Source organism: Nannobrachium achirus (assembly GCF_963921795.1).
Source record: "Nannobrachium achirus genome assembly, chromosome: 3".
NCBI lineage: Eukaryota > Metazoa > Chordata > Actinopteri > Myctophiformes > Myctophidae > Nannobrachium > Nannobrachium achirus.
This window is the reverse complement of record NC_137812.1, coordinates 62,539,175-62,557,608: the sequence shown is the minus strand read 5'-3', so window position 1 is coordinate 62,557,608 and position 18,434 is coordinate 62,539,175. Positions and strand designations below refer to the sequence as shown.

General features: G+C 40.3%; 2 protein-coding genes across 2 annotated transcripts; one reads left to right on the top strand and one right to left on the bottom strand.

Annotated features, from left to right (window-relative positions):
- The first annotated feature begins 514 nt into the window (after positions 1–514).
- exosc1 (exosome component 1) lies at positions 515–7,237 on the top strand. The gene is made up of 8 exons (XM_080721011.1): positions 515–594; positions 2,874–2,989; positions 3,218–3,292; positions 4,045–4,133; positions 5,143–5,176; positions 5,288–5,338; positions 5,473–5,557; positions 6,166–7,237. The coding sequence occupies exons 1-8, from the start codon at positions 567–569 to the stop codon at positions 6,270–6,272; spliced, it is 585 nt and encodes a 194-aa protein (XP_080577137.1). The 5' UTR covers positions 515–566; the 3' UTR covers positions 6,273–7,237.
- A 1,082-nt stretch (positions 7,238–8,319) lies between these two features.
- Positions 8,320–14,968, bottom strand: knop1 (lysine-rich nucleolar protein 1). Its single transcript, XM_080722046.1, has 7 exons — positions 14,935–14,968; positions 13,835–13,897; positions 13,559–13,627; positions 9,504–11,438; positions 9,315–9,386; positions 9,033–9,095; positions 8,320–8,815 (listed from the first exon to the last, which is right to left on the bottom strand). Exons 4-7 carry the CDS (start codon positions 11,424–11,426, stop codon positions 8,510–8,512), a joined length of 2,364 nt encoding a protein of 787 aa, XP_080578172.1. The 5' UTR covers positions 11,427–11,438; positions 13,559–13,627; positions 13,835–13,897; positions 14,935–14,968; the 3' UTR covers positions 8,320–8,509.
- Between the last annotated feature and the right edge of the window lie 3,466 nt (positions 14,969–18,434).

The window sequence follows — 18,434 nt, the reverse complement described above, 5'->3', positions numbered from 1 at the left end:
GTAACTCAGTTTTACTAAGAATATAGAGAGTGAGGTGGTTATAGTTAGACATTGCTATGTTCACCCTCACCCAAATATTGCTGCAATTAAAAGGAGCAGGTTTATAAACCAGCGCTGCTTTTGACCTTTCTGAATAATTTATGTATGATCCAGTGAAATAGAAGTGCACCCATCCATGATCATATAAAGTGACATGTTTTGTTAAACAAAACAAATGAAATGAAATATAAACATTTTTTTGTTAAATAGTTAAAACTTTTAATTCTGATTTAATATAGCCCTATTTTGTTCTTTTATTTTTTGTACTTTAAGTACATTTTGATGCCAACACTTTCATACTTTTACTCAAGTACTTTTACTTGTAACAGATTGTTTCTACATTGCAGTATTGAAAATAATTTGAGTACTTTTTCCACCACTGACACTGTGAACAACTTTGAACAAACATTGCATAATGAACGTGACGTCAATATTCCAAGCGTGTGAATGGCCAATCAAAAAACGAGCTGGAAACGACATGGCAGCCAATTGCCTTCAGCTCTGCTCTCTCTGCTCTTCTTGAAAACATGTCGCCCATGAAGCTGTGTGTTCCTGGTGAGTCTCACAATAATATGCTTTATTATCTTCAATAATACCCAGATACCAAAGCTGAGAGGTGTTTTGGGGGCTGTCGTTGTCAGGGGTCGTTCATGTGGAATACTTGTAAGCTGCGCTTCATTCCATGTTGACCATGTTGTTACCTCAGTCTACTTGTGTAGTAAGCTAGTACTAGCTTATGCTAGCTGCCATGTGTTTACAAGACAAGTGTGGGTTCTAAAACTTCAATCCCTTCTAAATGCGTGTGTGCTCGAGGCGTTTGTTGCGTTATTTCACGATAGGGAAATAGTGAATGTGTGAGTAGAGTCTGGCAAGCTTGTTGTGCTACTTGTTGACTTTTACTTTCCACACACACAGGTACAGGTTGTAGTTTTGACGTGCCCTGCCCATCGCCTTGGGCAAACAAGAGTTGCTTCATCCTGATCTGTTTGCTTGTTTTGTTTCTCTCTTCGCCCACAAGACAGGAGCTTTCCCTGATTTGTGGTCTAGCAAATTGTTTTGCGGAACAATGAGTTCTTCCCAATGCATTCAAATTGTAATGATTGTTCATTAAGGTTCAGTGTATTGAATACACAGGTTGCCAATGGAAACATGCCATTTAGTGCTTTCTGCTTTCTTGGGGTTAATCATTTTAGCAGACCTTGTATAGAACTGTACTTTTACAGTACTTAGTTTGCAAACTGTTAATAAAGTATTCAATTAATCAAAGGTAAATTAGTTCACGCATAATTGTTGTTAGTGGTGCTATGTGACTGCATATCAGAGCTAACAACACTTATAATCATTATATTATATCATTTAACTTAACCCATGGTGTCCAGGAATGGAGGCATCCAATCCTATCACATCACTACTGGTGATTCGATATGTGTAATATTGCTCCAAAAGTTCTGTGCAGCACATGTCAAGAACCATGTGTGCCAAAGGAATTTGGAAAAGGGTGTGGGTCTCTGTCCTTGTATAAACATGCCCTCATGCCTTCTAATCATGTGATGTACTGTACTACTGTTACTGTACAACTATGGTTTTCAACATTACATATTGGGCACGATTACCTGACCAAGTTCAACTTTTTCTTTTTGATCAATCAGAATTATAAGTGACATAACACAGAAACATAACTGTTCTAAAGCAAACAAAGGGGTCAGATCTCTACTGATCTATGACAAGTCATGGTATAGACAAAACCTGCAGAGTCAGAGTGCATTAGAAAGTTTCATATTACATGCTGCTACTGCAACAACCAAAGTCGGGATGTTCTTCATGTTTGTTTGCTTCTTTATTTCCACATATCAAACGGTGATGATGATAATAAAAACATCACTTGTGAAGAAGAATAGCATAAACTAAATAGACTTGAGAAGTGGCATTCTCCAGGCAGCATTTTACAGGAAGGTTACAGCAATCGATAAACACATAATCATCATACACAAGGACACACACACATCCAGTGAAGAAAGGAAAATTTAAATATCCCCACAAATAATGGCAAGAAAAAAACTATTATGCAAAAAAGGATGACACTGACCAAGGCACTCTTGTGGAAAGGTTTTTATTGGTTTTTTGTAACTTTTTTTCTTGATGTAATTTTAATTGCACTTTGGTCAGCTAATGGTTGTGTAAAATGTGCTTTATAAATACATTTATTTTTGATTGATTGATTTAATAGTCTTTAAAGCTTTTTAACTTTTCCACAAGAGTGCCTTGGTCTCATCTCATCCTTTTGTTTTGCATCAATTGTGTCACCCAGTTGTACCTAAGAGCACCTTGTTGTGGATAGGGATGGGACGCGATAAGCGATATTATCGTTAATCGTGATAAAAAAAAACACTCACGATAATCGTATCATGGAGATTTAATTTATCGTGAAATCGTCCTCCGTCATGCACTGGGATCAATTTACCTTTTAGCTGCATATCCGGTACCGGTACTTGATACAGTCTTTTTTCACTTTCTACCAAATCTCTTTGCCAAAAAATAGCCGATCGATCGGCTATTTTTGTGGCAAATGTTCCGCCCCAGGATAATGGATGTTGGGGATATTTCGATTGTAAATTGCGATTTCTTTGGTCACAATAATCATGATATGACATTTTCATATTGTCCTCCTGTCCCATCCCTAGTTGTGGATTTTTACTCCAGCCAAACAGATGCGCTCCTTTCTCTCTTTTTCTTTCTTCAAAAAATGATTATGTAATAAAACGTGAGCAATGTAGCATCTCCCCTCAATATGTCTCCCCCTTTGTACTCCCACCCCTTCCCGTCTGTCTGTATAGGTGACAAGCTATGCAGCACAGAGGACTGCATACCCGGCACAGGCGTGTACCTTCGGCACGGCTACATCTATTCTTCACTAGCAGGATACGTGCTGAGGAAAAACGAAGGAGAGGAGGTGTGTTGGAATGGGGGGTTAATTGGGGTGGCAAACTGTAATGAAACGTGTTGGGTGAAAGTATTGTGCAACTTTGGGGGTGTGTACTGTGACCGGGGACAAATCAGTTTGTTCAGTGCCTCAGATGAAAATATGCATAGCCACGTTTTGTAAGCATTATGATCTGAACAGGTTTTCATGCATCTGTGTGTACATGTCTTGTTTCTCTCTGTCTGCGTCCCTGCACAGCTACCAGTGATCTCAGTGGTGAGGGAAACAGAAACGCAGCTACTGCCAGATGTAGGAGCAATAGTCACCTGTAAGGTAAGGGTAATGTATTCATGCACAAACTGTAAAACGTCCATACCGAGAAGCCAAATTAAATATAAGTTAACACTGAGTGTTAACTTAATCACTGAGAACAATTATACTCCTATCTGGTTCAGTACCATTAGGAGAAGGTGCGCTCACTGCAGGAGTCTTGTGGAGAGGTCTGTAGTTTCTTTGGGTGCAGATTCAAGTAGAACTCAAAATGAAGGGAATATCTGCACTCTCTTGAATAATGACTTTAAAATGTTTGTATTCATTTAATTCATAAGCACAGCAGCAGCAGTCTATTTAGAGAAACAGACGAGTTTCGGCCTATGGGCCTTCCTCAGCATTTCAAGTTTGAAATGCTGAGGAAGGCCCATAGGCCGCGCAAGGAACCTACCGTTTCTGCAAGATTTTTTAGAAATTTGGGGGTGCCTTCGGTAATAACGCCTGACTGTTGTCATTGACATGTTGAAGAAATGCAGAACTGTTTAAAGAATTTTACATTACATTATTTGTTGACTCCCAAGACAAATTGCCATTGACACATTTTTCAGAACTTTTAAATATGTTATTTCAGAATGTGCCGTTGCACTTTGTAAAAAAGCTAAACTTCTCTGGAATCTACGCATTCAGATTGTTCCTTGACAGATGATCAACTTACTGTAACCCTAACCCACCCTCCATGCAAGCATAAATTGAACCTACTGTATATCGTAAAGTATTTGTGAGTGTTGAGCCTTTCTGTCCTCTTTCCTGTGCAGGTGACCAGCATTAACCCCAGGTTTGCCAAGGTTCATATCCTTTATGTAGGCTCCACACCACTGAAGGACCGCTTCAGAGGCACTATCAGGTAACCACAAACCACATCAGAGCCCATTATTTGTTTACACTGCCCATCCCTTCTTCCAGCAGGACCAGTTGCTGAATTTACTCTGTTGAGACGTGTCTTTGGAGTTGTCATTGATTCTTTCTTTTCTTTTCTTTGTATCAATCAATGAAATACTTTTCTCACACAAACCCTGGAAAATGTTCCAGGGAATCAGGTCGGGATATGTAGCATGGAACAGGAGTCTGTCAATTTCAGATGCGTTCACAAATGAAAGTAAATAGTTAGTGTGATAAGGTGAGGGGCAGTGTCTGGGTAGTAGACGCACACATTAGCTACTCCCTTTTAAATATAATGGTTATTTTTCCTCCCACAGAACAGGATGGATAAATTGAACTGCTCCCATTGATGCACCCATGCAAAACATAAACAACACATCTTTCCTACTATAGTAGGCCTAGTCTCGCGTAGCCAGACAACTATTCCACAATGTCCTAATACGAGTCTGGAACTACACATCCTGAAATCCGAGAAAGAAAGCTGTCATTTATTTGTCGACTAATTTGACTTTCAGTAGGACACATTTACGCAATATAGTATTGCGTAAATGTGCCGGAACTATTTGAAAATTGTGGGAGGCAACTCAGGCAAGTAGGCCTAATGTAGACAACAAGCTACAACCTACTTTTCATCAAAATAGCCATTCTCCCAAGTGTTTCACTTATGAGCTACTTATTTTAACAATCACTTACCCTATCTGGGGGCGCCACCTGGCCTACTGGTCAGGCGCATATCACTTAGGCAAAGCCACACAGGCATTGATGCCTGACGGCATCGCCGGTTTGATCCCCGATCCGGAAAATTTCCTGTCAGTCTACTTTCTTAAAAAGGCATAAAAGCCCCAAAACAAAAAAATCTTTTAACCTTTTAATGCTGCTCTATTTTATTCTGGGTCTATGGTATTGCAACAGAATGATTTAGTTTGTATCTTTGTATTTTTATTCAAACTAAGCTTAACTCTCTGACTTTTTAGGAAAGAAGATGTACGGGCCACAGAGAAAGACAAGGTACTGTATCTGAATTCATCTGATCAATCACATCATTCAGTGTTGACTGTTTACTGTCAGCTGCTTCCGGATGTATTTCTTTCTGAAGCTTTTGCCCTTTGTTGTTTTCAGGTTGAAACGTACAAAAGCTTCAGACCAGGGGACATCGTACTGGCTAAAGTGGTATCCTTAATCTGCTCCTGGCTGGGTCAATGACAGATACATTTCAAGAGTCAAAACATATTGCAGTGTTATTTGTCTCTGTTGCCTGTCTTTTGTTTATGGCCCGCATGTTGCTGAACCTTGACCTCACCCAGATATCTTTGGGAGACGTGCAGTCGAACTACCTGTTGACTACAGCAGAGAACGAGCTGGGAGTAGTCATTGCCCACAGTGAAGCAGGTGGGGCATGTTGCCTTTTCCCCCTCACATTTGTCACATGCAGCATACACACAGAGGGAAATGTTGCAACAACACATTACCACCACCTGGTGGTACAAGAGCAACAGTGCAGGCTAAAAGTTACATGATACTCATTTTAGGTATGGGTAAATGTAGTGATTAAATGTTTGCAAATGAATGATTGATTTTGCAACATAAAAAATCAGAGCTTATTTTAATGAACACAAATTGTATTTAACCAAATCTGGGTTAGGTGAGTATGTGAAGACATTATAGCCACTTCCTTTGATAAATATAGATTCTGGTGGTAGGTAGGACACTACTAGTTGACAAGTAATATTGTATGTAGTGGGAAGTGGGAAATCCATCTTGAAAGGTGGTTCAAACACGTTGTAGGACATAAGATTGCTGTTCATACTTTTCTGTGTTCAATAGATTTAGGCCTAAAGGAGACTAAACTGGTCTCCATTTTTGCCAATTATCTATTATGCATGAACATTCATACATTATTTTACGATAAACTAGTTTCCAATGATTAGTGACTGTCTAAAATGTTTAGCCATGTTCTCATTCCAACTGTCCCCATTTCTCCTTGCCTTCTAAAACAGGAGCCCAGATGGTTCCCATCAGCTGGTGTGAGATGCAGTGCCCACGAACACATGCCAAAGAGTACCGCAAGGTAGCGCGGGTACAGCCAGAGTACCTGCAGGCATGAGATGTCTCCAGCAGTCTTCCACACGGAACACACAGCTTCATCCTATCCTCAATCAGGCTGATAACTCTGTATACAGTTCTTAATGCATGGGCCATTTGCATAGAGCTAGCAGCATCCTGATGTAATGCCTTTAAAAAGGCCAACCACCTTAGCCCCAGCATATCTAAAGTTAAGATGTACTCATGCCACCATTCTAATACTTGCTGCCCTTGTGCAATGTCTCTGGGTATACTTGTAATGACGTGAAATATTAGTGAATTTTGCAACTGTTTCTAAATATACCGTACTGCAGGGAAATAAAACTGTAGGAGAGCATGAAGGTTTCTTTTTTTTAGTACAGGTGCAATATTTGGCTTACATTAGCTTATCAGCTTCCTGGCGGGCTAGAATAAGCAATACATGTAGGCCAAGTACATCATTATAAAGTCATTATAGGACAAGGCTTAGTTAACCTTTTTGTTAACTAAACTACGGTTATCAAATCTGTGCAATGGGCAGCAACTTGCTGTGGCTATAAAGAAAGACTAGAAATGCTGTGGGCTGGGGGGCTACAAGTCATCGAGATGGCGAACACGTTTTGTGAACAAGGGCCATGTGGTTGGTTTGATAAACATGGTAGAAATTGTCAGACAAGTGAATCATTTCATGTTTTTCCCTATCTGTGCCTGAGTTCTAAGTAATTGAAGTGGGTAATCAGAGGAATTGTCTGAGAAAGGCTCATACTTTATTACAATAGGTGAATGTAATTTTTAAAGGAGCTTTTTGTTCAATCTTATCGGCATGTTAAAGAACATTCAATGGTCAAACATGTCCTTTCTTTTTTCCAAGACCAATGAGTGCAAAATCATGCAACAAGTAGACACATTGTTTTTGTCCATTATACAAGTGAAATAAAGTAACCATCAATGTGATCAACATCTATTTTGTCCTGAATCTTTTAAAAATACATTGATAAAACAATGCCATGGTTGTGTTATGTTTACAACTGTAATCGTATTACTCTTGTTCAGGTAGTTGTTTACTAATAGAACAAAATGAGTTTACAAACTTTACATTCCTACTTTGACAGCAAAACTGTACATAGTATTTACTGGTATTCAACGATGCTCAAGATTTATAAACAGAATCTCAGTTGTGAAATGTACATTATCTGAATTGAGAAAATAAGTGAGCTTGGGAAGGTTTCACTATAAAAGCATTTAAAAAGCTATACAGATACAGAAACATAATAGTCCATGGGCCAGACGGGTTGTCGGTATCAAAAGGTGGCAAAGGTTACCATGCATTTTTGAAAAGCTCTATATCTGTAGATTATATTTTGGTATGATAACCCTTTCTTAGACACAGCTAAATTGGTGTTATCAGCCTCTAGAGTTGGTGTCCCATTAACATTACATTACAGGAAAAAAGGTAAAAAAGATTATCTGCTTTTAGTAGCATAAGAGGGGTCAAACTAGGGGGTTTTCATGATGCCGAATCCATTGCAAGCATCTGTTTTGCACAAAAAACATTCCTTGGGCTATAAATGGCCTCAGAAGACGATGCATGTATGGGTGTGCATTCATGTTAGTCGGAGGCCTTGGGGTTTTATTTCTCATGCTAATCAGTCTAAAAGCGCCAAATTTTGCACAGATGTAGCCCAGGGCATGCTCTAATGATTTAGCTAGGGCGCCCGAGTCGGTGACCTTCGGGCTCCAGAAAACATCCACAAAACTCTGAAAAGTGATGACTCATCACTTTTCATCACTAAACCATTGTTTTTCTGGAGCTGTGGCGACCCCGAAGGTCACAGACTCGGGCGCCCTAGCTAAATCATTAGAGCATACCCTGGGCTACATCTGTGCAAAATTTGGCGCTTTTAGACTGATTAGCACGAGAAATAAAACCCTAATGCCTCTGACTAACATGAATGCACACCCATACGTGCATCGTTTTCTGAGGCCATTTATAGCCCATCATGACAAACCCCTAGTTTGACCCCTCTTATGCTACTAAAAGCAGATTATTCTTTTGCTTTTTTTCCCCGTAATGTAAAGTTAATGGGACACCAACTCCAGCAGCTGATAACACCAATTTAGCTGTGTCTAAGAAAGGGTTATCATACCAAAATATAATCTACAGATATAGAGCTTTTCAAAAATGCATGGTAACCTTTGACACCTTTTTGATACCGACAACCCGTCTGGCCCATGGACTATAATTCAAGTTCCATCTGTTCCAAGTCTCAAAGGATCCTTTCAATCATCAAAGCGGACGGATCGACGTGCATCAACGTCGATAGCGAACTTCTTGTTGGACGGTGCTGCAAACCCTAGTCCTGACCCCTTGTTATTAAAGTCCATGCGCCGTGATTGGGCTTGTTCAAATTGTCCCTGGAGCGCATGTTGCAAACGATCCTGTGCGTCTTTACCCAGTGCCATATTTGCCCGCCCTGCTATTGAACCAGCAGGTTGGGCACCTTTCTTAAAGCCGCCCATTAACCGGAGGAACTTCTGCTGCTGATCGGAGCTGTCAAATTGAGCACTGGCCCATTGGCCCAAGCCCTGTTGAACAAAGACAGACATGTATATTAGATTAGAAATTATGTACAGATTAGTTTCAACCGTCTATATTGTTGCTAGATGTCATAATAACCAGATGTTCACAAAGGCGAGAATATTCATGGCAACTGTTAATTGTTTACAGCTTAGAAAAAAAGTCACATTGATTGTATATTGTCATTCCACTTCCAAGGCTTAAATGTAGTCTTAATGGACTGACCGTGGGTCCTGTTGGAGGTTGAGATGCCTTATCAACCTCCATCTGTAGAGCCAATCTTCTTTGCTACATCAAACAAGGGTTAGGGTTAGTTACTACAGTATGTTATAACTTGGTCATGGTAGCATTTTTTTAAAAGTTGCTATATATACGTATATATCCCTTGTTTTAGCTATAAGGACATATTTAGGTGAACTGACTAGAACTACATGGTCAGAACAACAAAGAACGTAGCAACTGTAGCATATATGATTATATGATAATGACAGAGGTGTAGAAATATACCTGGTTGATGGTCACCTCATCTTTATTTCCATTCTTCTTGGACAGAAAGACCACATCCGTATGGGAGGCCACCTGGGACACAACACAGCAACAAGGGACAATACTTTTTTAATGATTTAGCACTTATTTAATCAGGGTTTATAATACTTTACAGCAAAACCAGCAAGACCTTTGAGCCTATGCACTCACCTCTTGACCTTGCTGCTTTTCACTGTCACACTGTTCCACTTTGATCAAGCTCTTCTTCCCATGAACCTCTTGTGCTTCTTCCTCTTTCTCTACCTTGATTTCTACCCCAGAGAGGTTCTTCCTCTTCTTCTTGCCTTTCATGCCGCCTGCCACAGTGGTGAGCAATTCTGCACTCTGGTCTTCCCCGCTGACCTCTGTTGACCGGTCCAACATTTCTTCATCCATGATGGACAAAACTGCCCCCCTCTTCTTCTTCCTTTTCGCCTTGGGTTCCCCCTCTTCCACTATGCTCAGCTCCTGTTCTTCCTCTGCACTCACAGGAGCTTTCCGCTTCTTCTCTTTCAGTCCTTTCTTTTCACTCTTCTCTTTCGACCCGTTCTTCTTTTCACTCTTCTCTTTCGACCCCTTCTTCTTTTCTATCTTCTCTTTCGACCCCTTCTTCTTTTCACTCTTCTCTTTTGGTTTATTTGTCTTTTCACTCTTTTCTTTCAGTCCTTTCTTCTCACTCTTCTCTTTCAGTCCTTTCTTCTTACTCTTCTGCTCTCTCTTCACCTCAATGTTGCGGTCCATGCCGTCGATTACCTCGTCTCTGTTGTTGGTGTGCTGGCTTTCTCCTAACTCCCCTCCCTCCTGTGTTGCAGCTTCATCTTTCTTGATCTTTCTCTTCTTCTTGACCTGGTGTTTCACCTCCAGTGTTTCTGCCTCTTCTAATGGCTCCTCTCCCTCCATCTTGGCTGATTTTTTTCTTCTTTTCTTCTTCTTCTTCACAGTTTCCCCCTCAGCTGCTCCCACCTCAACCTTAGGAATTATGAATCCCTTTTCATCCTCAACCAGTTCCTTCTTCACCATCTTTTTCTTCTTTGCACTCATCCCCTCACCTTCGTCCAGCTCTGCAAGTGCAGAGCTTCTCTTCTTTCCCTTTTTGGTGCCTTTCATCAGCTCCTTTGTCCCTTCAGCCAAAGCCACGATCTGCCCCTTCTTTTTCTTCTTCTTCTTTGCTTTCTTCAGGACTTCCTTCTCTGCTTCCACTTCTTCTCCATGCTCCACCTTGATATTTTCCACTGGAGGTTCAGACTGTACCGACTTGTTTTTCATTTTCTTCTTTTTTCTCTGTTCCTTCCCCTCACTTCCTTCCTCCTTTACAGAGGTGCATACAACCTTGCCTCCATTCTCTTCAGCTTCAACTTTGGCACTATATGTTTTTTTCTTCTTTTTGCTGGTTTCTTGACCATTGCCGTTCATATCCTTGACAATGTGTCCATCGTGCACCTTCTTCTTCACTTTCTTCTGGACTTCCACCTCTGCTCCGACCTTTTCTCCATCCTCCACCTTGATATATTCTACTGGACGTTCAGACTGTACAGACTTGTTTTTCATTTTCTGCTTTTTCCCCTCATCTACTTCCTCCTTTACAGAGAGTGCAATCTTACCTCCATTCTCCTCAGTGTCCTTTTCTCCATCCTCCACCTTGATATATTCTACTGGACGTTCAGACTGTACAGACTTGTTTTTCATTTTCTGCTTTTTTCCCTCAGCTACTTCCTCCTTTACAGAGTGTGCAATCTTACCTCCATTCTCCTCAACTTTTGCCAATGCCTTTTTCATCTTTTTGCTGGTTTCTTGACCAAATCCATGAATGTCCTTCACATCGTGATTATAGGTATCCTTTGCAGTTTCATTGTGTGTCATCATCTTCTCTGTTTTAGCACCTCTATCCTGGTTTGAAGTCTCCTCTATTTTCACCTCAGCATTCTTCTTCTTTTTTCTTTCCTCCTTCACTCCTCCTTCGCTCTCCTCAGTGTTGGAGATGACTTCCCTCTCAGGCTGGGTGGCTTTTCTTCGCTTCTCTTTCTTCTCCATCTTTTCAGTCTGTCCATCAGAGTTAGCGACAGCAACCTCCTTTTTCATCTCCAAAGCAACCATCCTTTGGCATGCCTGTTGGAAAACAAAGTGCAGAAAAGAATATTGGGCTAAATTAATGGATGAATGGTCATCAAGGCTGCAGAAACCGTGTGTGCTGCAATCTTTGTGAGAACCTTGTCGTCCACAAGGATATGAGAGCAGACTCTATGGCTGATAAGCTCCTTAACCATAATGTTACTGGGTTCTGGAAGGAGGTGAGAGCAATGAGCAGGAGTAATTCTACATTACCCTGCAACATAGATGGTGTCTCTGGGGAGGGCAATATAGCAGAGCTGTGGAGGGAGCATTACTCTACTACATTTAACTGTGTAAAGAGTGACCCCTTTAATATGGGCAACATTAGTTGTGATGCTGTTGGTGTTACAGCTAGTGAGGTTCACAAAGCAATAGAACAGCTAGCTGGTAACAAGGCTAGCGGCTCTGATAAAATCACTGCGGAGCACCTTAAACATGCCAGTCCTAAGGTTGCTGTTCTGCTTGCCATATGTTTTACTGGGCTCATGACCCATGGCCTGCTGCCACACTCCATGTTGTCTGTCACTCTGGTGCCTGTCATTAAAGACAAAGCGGGCAAGGTGGGGAGCTTGGACAACTATAGACCAATAGCTCTAGCCAGTGTTATGTCCAAGGTACTAGAAAGAGTCCTATTAGATCGACTGAGTTCATACTTTGGCTCCACAGATAATCAGTTTGGGTTTAAGGCCAAGCATGGGACTGATTTATGTATTTATGCTCTGAAAGAAGCTGTTGAAAAATATAGAAGCCAGAATTCCTCTGTTCTAGTGGGTTTTATAGATGCTTCCCGGGCCTTTGACCGGGTGAATCATCAGAAACTGTTTTTAAAGTTAAGAGAAAGGGGTGTGCCTAGCAGCATTATCCGCATCCTGGCATATTGGTATGCTAACCAGAGTATGCAGGTCAGATGGGGAAATGGGGTCTCGGCTCCCTTTTCTGTTGGCAATGGGGTTCGCCAGGGGGGGCTATTATCACCAGCCCTATTTAATTTATATATGAATGACCTCTATGTTCAGTTAAATAACTGCAAAACTGGCTGTATGATTGGGAACACCCTAGTGAACCATCTCATGTATGCAGATGATCTAGCTATACTTTCTCCCAGCAGTGCTGGGTTTCAGCAGCTGCTAAATGTTTGTTCTGAATATGGAGTAGCTTTTGATGTAAAGTATAATGCCAAAAAGAGTGTTGTAATGACCTGCAGAACGAGGGGGGATAAGGACCTTTCCTTTCCTTCTTTTTATCTATCAGGGCAAGTGCTATCGGTGTGTAGCAAAGCAAAGTACTTGGGACATGTCATAACAGACCAATTGACTGATGATGACGATCTATATAGACAACGTCGTATATTATATGCTCAAGCTAACATGCTGGGGAGGAAATTTCACTCTTGTTCAAATGAAGTGAAGGCAAACCTATTCAGGGCATACTGTACACCTCTGTATACTGCACCCCTGTGGGTCAAGTTCAGGAAGGCTAGCATGTATAAACTGCAGGTTGCTTATAATGACTGCATGCGAATATTAATGAGAAAACCTAGGTGGAGCAGTGCAAGTGAGCTGTTCTGTAATATGGGTGTCAATACGTTTCATGCACTTCTGAGAAACCTGATGTACAAATTTATGGTCCGTCTGGATGAGTCTCAAAACTCTATTATCATGCTGCTGACTAACCCTTGCCTCAGTGCTACCAGGTATCAGTCTCCGTTTTGGAAACACTGGTATGAGTGCCTTTTGTTATAGCTGTGTTGTTTATGTACTAGGGGTGTTCTCTTTGCACTTTGTGTATGTATTTTGTTTTTATGTGGTTGTTTGTTTTTAATGGACCTTGAAGTCTGTAAATAAAAGTTGATTGATTGATTGATTGATAGAAAGCTGAGGAAAATTCTATTACTTTTCAAGAGTCTGTTTTAGGGTTAGCTTTATAATTTGAGTTAGTTTAAGGTTCAGGTTAAAGGTTATCTAAATAACGTGTCTTCAAATGTAGCACTACAATAATGTGTGTGTCTGTGTGTGTGAGAGAGAGAGAGAGAGAGAGAGAGAGAGAGAGAGAGAGAGAGAGAGAGAGAGAAAGAGAAAGAAAGAGAGAGAAAGAGAGAGACAATAGCAGAAACAAACCAAATGTTTGGCTGGTTTTCTGGGCTGGGACTCCTGATCAATGTCTTTCTGCAGAGCCAGTCGCTTTTCCTGCAATAGATTGACATGTGAAACAGTGTTAAAATTGTACAGTATACACACATTTATCATAGGAGTACATTGACACTTTCTATACGAATAATATTCAACATGCTAAAATTATAATACATAATTAATAGATCATAAGAATTGTCCTCAATTGCGTGTGGTGGCTTGAAACAAAAACAGCACATGTATTTTAACTGGTACTGTACATACCTGGTCAATGGTAAATGTTGTAGGTCTCTTTGGCACAAAGATCAAGTCCTCATCAGAATCCGTCTGAAATCAAACATGAATTTAATAGTGTCTGTTATATTAGTACCAAGAATAGCTATTATGGTACATTTATTGCTTGACTTCTTTAAACTTTATCTGTTTGTACTTTGACTAATACACACTCATCTGTGTAATCACAGATATACTTCTGATGACAGGGCCATTTTGCTTATTCAGGACACCATATGACCAAAACAAGCACCTGTTGTGTACTTTACCACACACACACACACACACACACACACACACACACACACACACACACACACACACACACACACACACACACACACACACACACACACACGATATAAATGTATCTAAAATAGTGGGCTTACTGTTTAACTTTCTCCCTTTCTATTATTCTATATTTTTGATTCCTATCTCCAGTGATCAGTCCTATATTCTCTAGTTAAATACACTTCAGCGTCATGTAATAGTAATACAGCGTGGTGTCATCTTGTTGTAGCTTGCCACTCAACTGAATCCTCACTCACAACCTGTAATTCGCATTAGAGGCAACTGTTAGGACCACATGGAAGGTAACCAGAAGAGTGGCACTGGGCACCTGAGAACTTAAATCTGGGCAGAGGTGCACTGTTCAGGAAACCTGGGCAATATTTGGGGGGTAAGAATTGGCACACCAGACAGTGCAGACACTCTATCCGGTTAGCACTATTACAACACTATTGTATGTAAAGGCTTCAATTGTGGAAAAAAATATGTAATGCTTCAATTTGAATTGTTTTGTTATGTTTCAGCTCGATCTTGGCCTATAAAATGTTTTAATAAGAGAAAGTGTCATTTGGGAGTAAAACTAACAACTATATAAGTGCATTGTGCAGTCAGAGCACCCTGCTCGTTAACCATGTTAGCTGTTAGCCACGTTATCTACAGCTGATAGTGGCATGCGACAGCAGGCACTACGAACAAGGTAAAATGTGCACACGTATGGCTAAACAGTCAGTCGGCCTGGATAGTATTTTCGAACACATTGAATAAATCCATCGGATCATTTGTAATGCAAGAAGATAACTCACTTTGACGATTCACGTGGAAGCGTGTTTACTCGCGTAACCCGGAAGTAGTTTAATGTCTATCCTGTTTAACATGCAAAGCGTCCATAGTAACCGTCGTTGTCCAAGGCAAAATGAGTCAAGTCAAAATCTGACAGAAGACAGATGTCTTCAATTGATTAACAAGTATGCATCTACAGATCCATCTAAATATATTGTGTAAAAGTACATTTTCTTCTATAATATAATTACATTTTTAAAACGTTCATATAGGCTACTCTCTACTAGATGCATTAATTGTGCATGCAGTGAAATATTCAAAACCTTTTTTTGTTTAAATTTAGATTTTTTTTTATGGCATACAGCTCATGAAAATCAAAAATCTATATCTGAAAATATCACAATATTACACGTGACCAAGGATTTACAATACAGAAATGTAAACTTCTGAAATGTTAATTTATGCACTCAGTACTTGGTATGGAACACTTTTTAACACATTTCTTCATCAGTGGGCTGTGGCATGAAGGTGGTCAGCCTGTGGTACTGCTGAGGTGTGTTGGTTTTGCTCCACGCTGCGTTTTATCAAGTTCATTGTCAACACATCCACCCGGGGATTTTACTTTATGCTTCCGTTGGTTGACAAGCTTTATGGAGATGATGATTTCCTTTAGCCAGAAGCACTTGGCACCTGCCCAAAACTAAGTTGTAACTGGTGTAGGCCTACTGACCAAGGTGGGCTTTACTGACCAGCCAACTGGCCTGACCTGAACCCCACAGAGAATCTGTGTTGTATTGTCAAGAGGAAGATGAGAGACACCAGACTCAACCACACAGATGAGTTTAAGGCCTCTATTATTCAAAGCAAACCTGGGCTTCCATAACACCTCAGCAGTACCACAGGCTGACCACCTTCATGCCACGCCCCATTGAAGACATTTGTTCAAATGTATTCCAGACCAAGTACTGAGTGAATAAATTAATATGTGTGTGTGCGTGTGCGTGCATGTGTGTGTGAAAGAATGCTTACCACTTTCCCCATGCGCTTCCCAACTTCATAGCATGGTGGAAATGATGGGTGCTGCATAGCAACACATGTCCTACCTAACATCAGGGTCTTTCTCAGTGGGAAAGTAGGGAGACCACCGTCCACCTCTAACTAACCACTGTAAATGTATTAGTTACTGTATATTGTATTACTCTACTCTACCATACAGATTGAAACAATGTATAAATCTATCTAATAAATGCATGGAATCTCTGTATATCCATGTGTCTGTGTCTCCCACATATCTCAAGAACCATCTGACCGATTGACATCAAACTTGGAGTGTTCATTGCTGCGGACCAGACCAGAGGGAGTGATGTGCAGTCAGATATCTATAAATCCACAATATATCTGAATCTGACTGTCAGTGTCATGATGAGATCAGATCCCTGATATCATCATTATGACATCATAGACTCCACTAGCCTCCAAGTAAGTACTTTGATAATGCAATCTGGTACAACGTAATGCATTACCAGAGGGGCATGCGCCCAACAGGATGTATTCCTCCTGTTCTAAATGTCACCGGGGGCAACCTTAGTGGTGTGTTCTACCGTGATCCGAGATATACGTAGTATGCTGTGAAGATAAAAATCTGAAAAAGCGTATGCCCTTGTGAAAAGTAGCATTATTTGATATGCATTATGCACTTGAGTATGCGCTGGCCACAGGAATGTCTGCGGACCATACATTATAGTATGCCCACAAAATAATTCTAGAACACACCACTGGGCAACCTCATCCAGCCTAAAGTCACTCTGTTGAAGACGCACACGTCTTCAACTATTCATAGCTATTCCGGTCAAAATACCCTCAAAAGTAGTACACTTTGTCCCCCGCTGGCAAAACAGCACAAGCAAGCAAGACTGACTTTGGGTCCCTTTTTCAACGCAGACAACCTTTCATCATATCCAGCACGACATATTCATTCTCTTTTTCTATGTCGCTGCAAAGCTCTGTTTCTCAATGCACACGTGCAACACCATATAAAAGTTGACCAGAGTTCTGTTCTGGTGGCACATGCAACACAATCCATTGACATGAATGTGCAACGACACCGATTCATGCAGGAGTTCATATCTGCATATGTTTATCTCTTTTTTTTTTAAACAATATGTTTATTTTTATTTTTCCATTTATACATTCAAACCAATAAACACATCACAATAAAAGCAAAAAAAAAAAAAAAAAAAAAAACACAAAAACAAAACCCCAAAGAATACAGAATAATTATAACACAAAGAGCACGTACATCACATCAACATCACATCAGGCCAGACAAATGAATGAACGTAGAGGGAAAACAAAACAAAAAAAACACAGTCACCCCACTCCTGGTTCCACCATCAGGTAGGAAAGGTCATTACCCTTGACATACTGAATAAAACTTCCCCATATTTTCTCAAATAACTGTTGTTTATTTTTGAGAGTGTATAAGTAATTCTTTCTAAAGGAAGGCATAAAGACAGTTCCTTAAACCACTTAGCGATACTAGGTTTCCCTGTCTTTTTCCATGAAAGGGCGATAACCCTTTTGGCTTGTAGGAACCCAAGGTCCAAAAATGTTATCTCGCAATTTTTTATCTTATGGCCAATCGGGTAAAGGCCTAATAAGAAGAGTTTTGGGTCTAGCTCAATATTAATAAGTAGTATCCGTTGTAACTCCTTTCTAACCTCCTCCCAAAACTCCTTTATTTTGGGACATATCCACAAACAATGGAACAGAGTGCCTTTATCATCGTTACATCTGATCTGATACAGGTGTCTGGGGTATTAGGATCAAATTTGTTTATTTTTTCTGGCGTGATGTACGTTTATCTCTTAAAGCTGATATAAGTAGGCTAGTTTTCTGCTGACGAATGGGCGAATACGTTTTTTTATTATTTTTATTAAGTGGTGCTCCAATATATGACTTTGTGTGTAATAAGTATAATACGTAATTGATACACTGTCCATGTGTATACTGTATGTGTACATCCCCTGTCCGTATGTCCCTTTTCTGATTGGACAATATGTCCCCTGTGACATCATGTTGGTCTATACATCATCGTACTGTATCATATGCATCATCAGTGTGCTACTCGAACCCACAATGTTTCTTCAGGTAGAGTATTTTGTAGTGTGAGGGTGTGATTTATTTTTATTTTTAGCCTAAGAGCCCAAAAGAGAATAGAAGGTAATTAGGCAGCCTATATTTCAGAAGATTTCAAAGGAACAAAATCTAAAACTCACACATGTTGTTAATCAGAGCCATTTAATTTTCTATTGCTTGAGAAATTACAAACAATCCATAGCCCTTGTCAGGGGAGCCACATAAACTGTATATAAGCTTATGTCTGTGCAACAACAATTACAGGCCTAATGTGTGGATCCAAGACAGCCAGAATTAATGGGCTATCATGTCACGAGGATCAATTGAAGAACAAGAGGATGTTTAACAGAAACATTTAAGAATAAAGAAAAAAGTGCCTTGATAC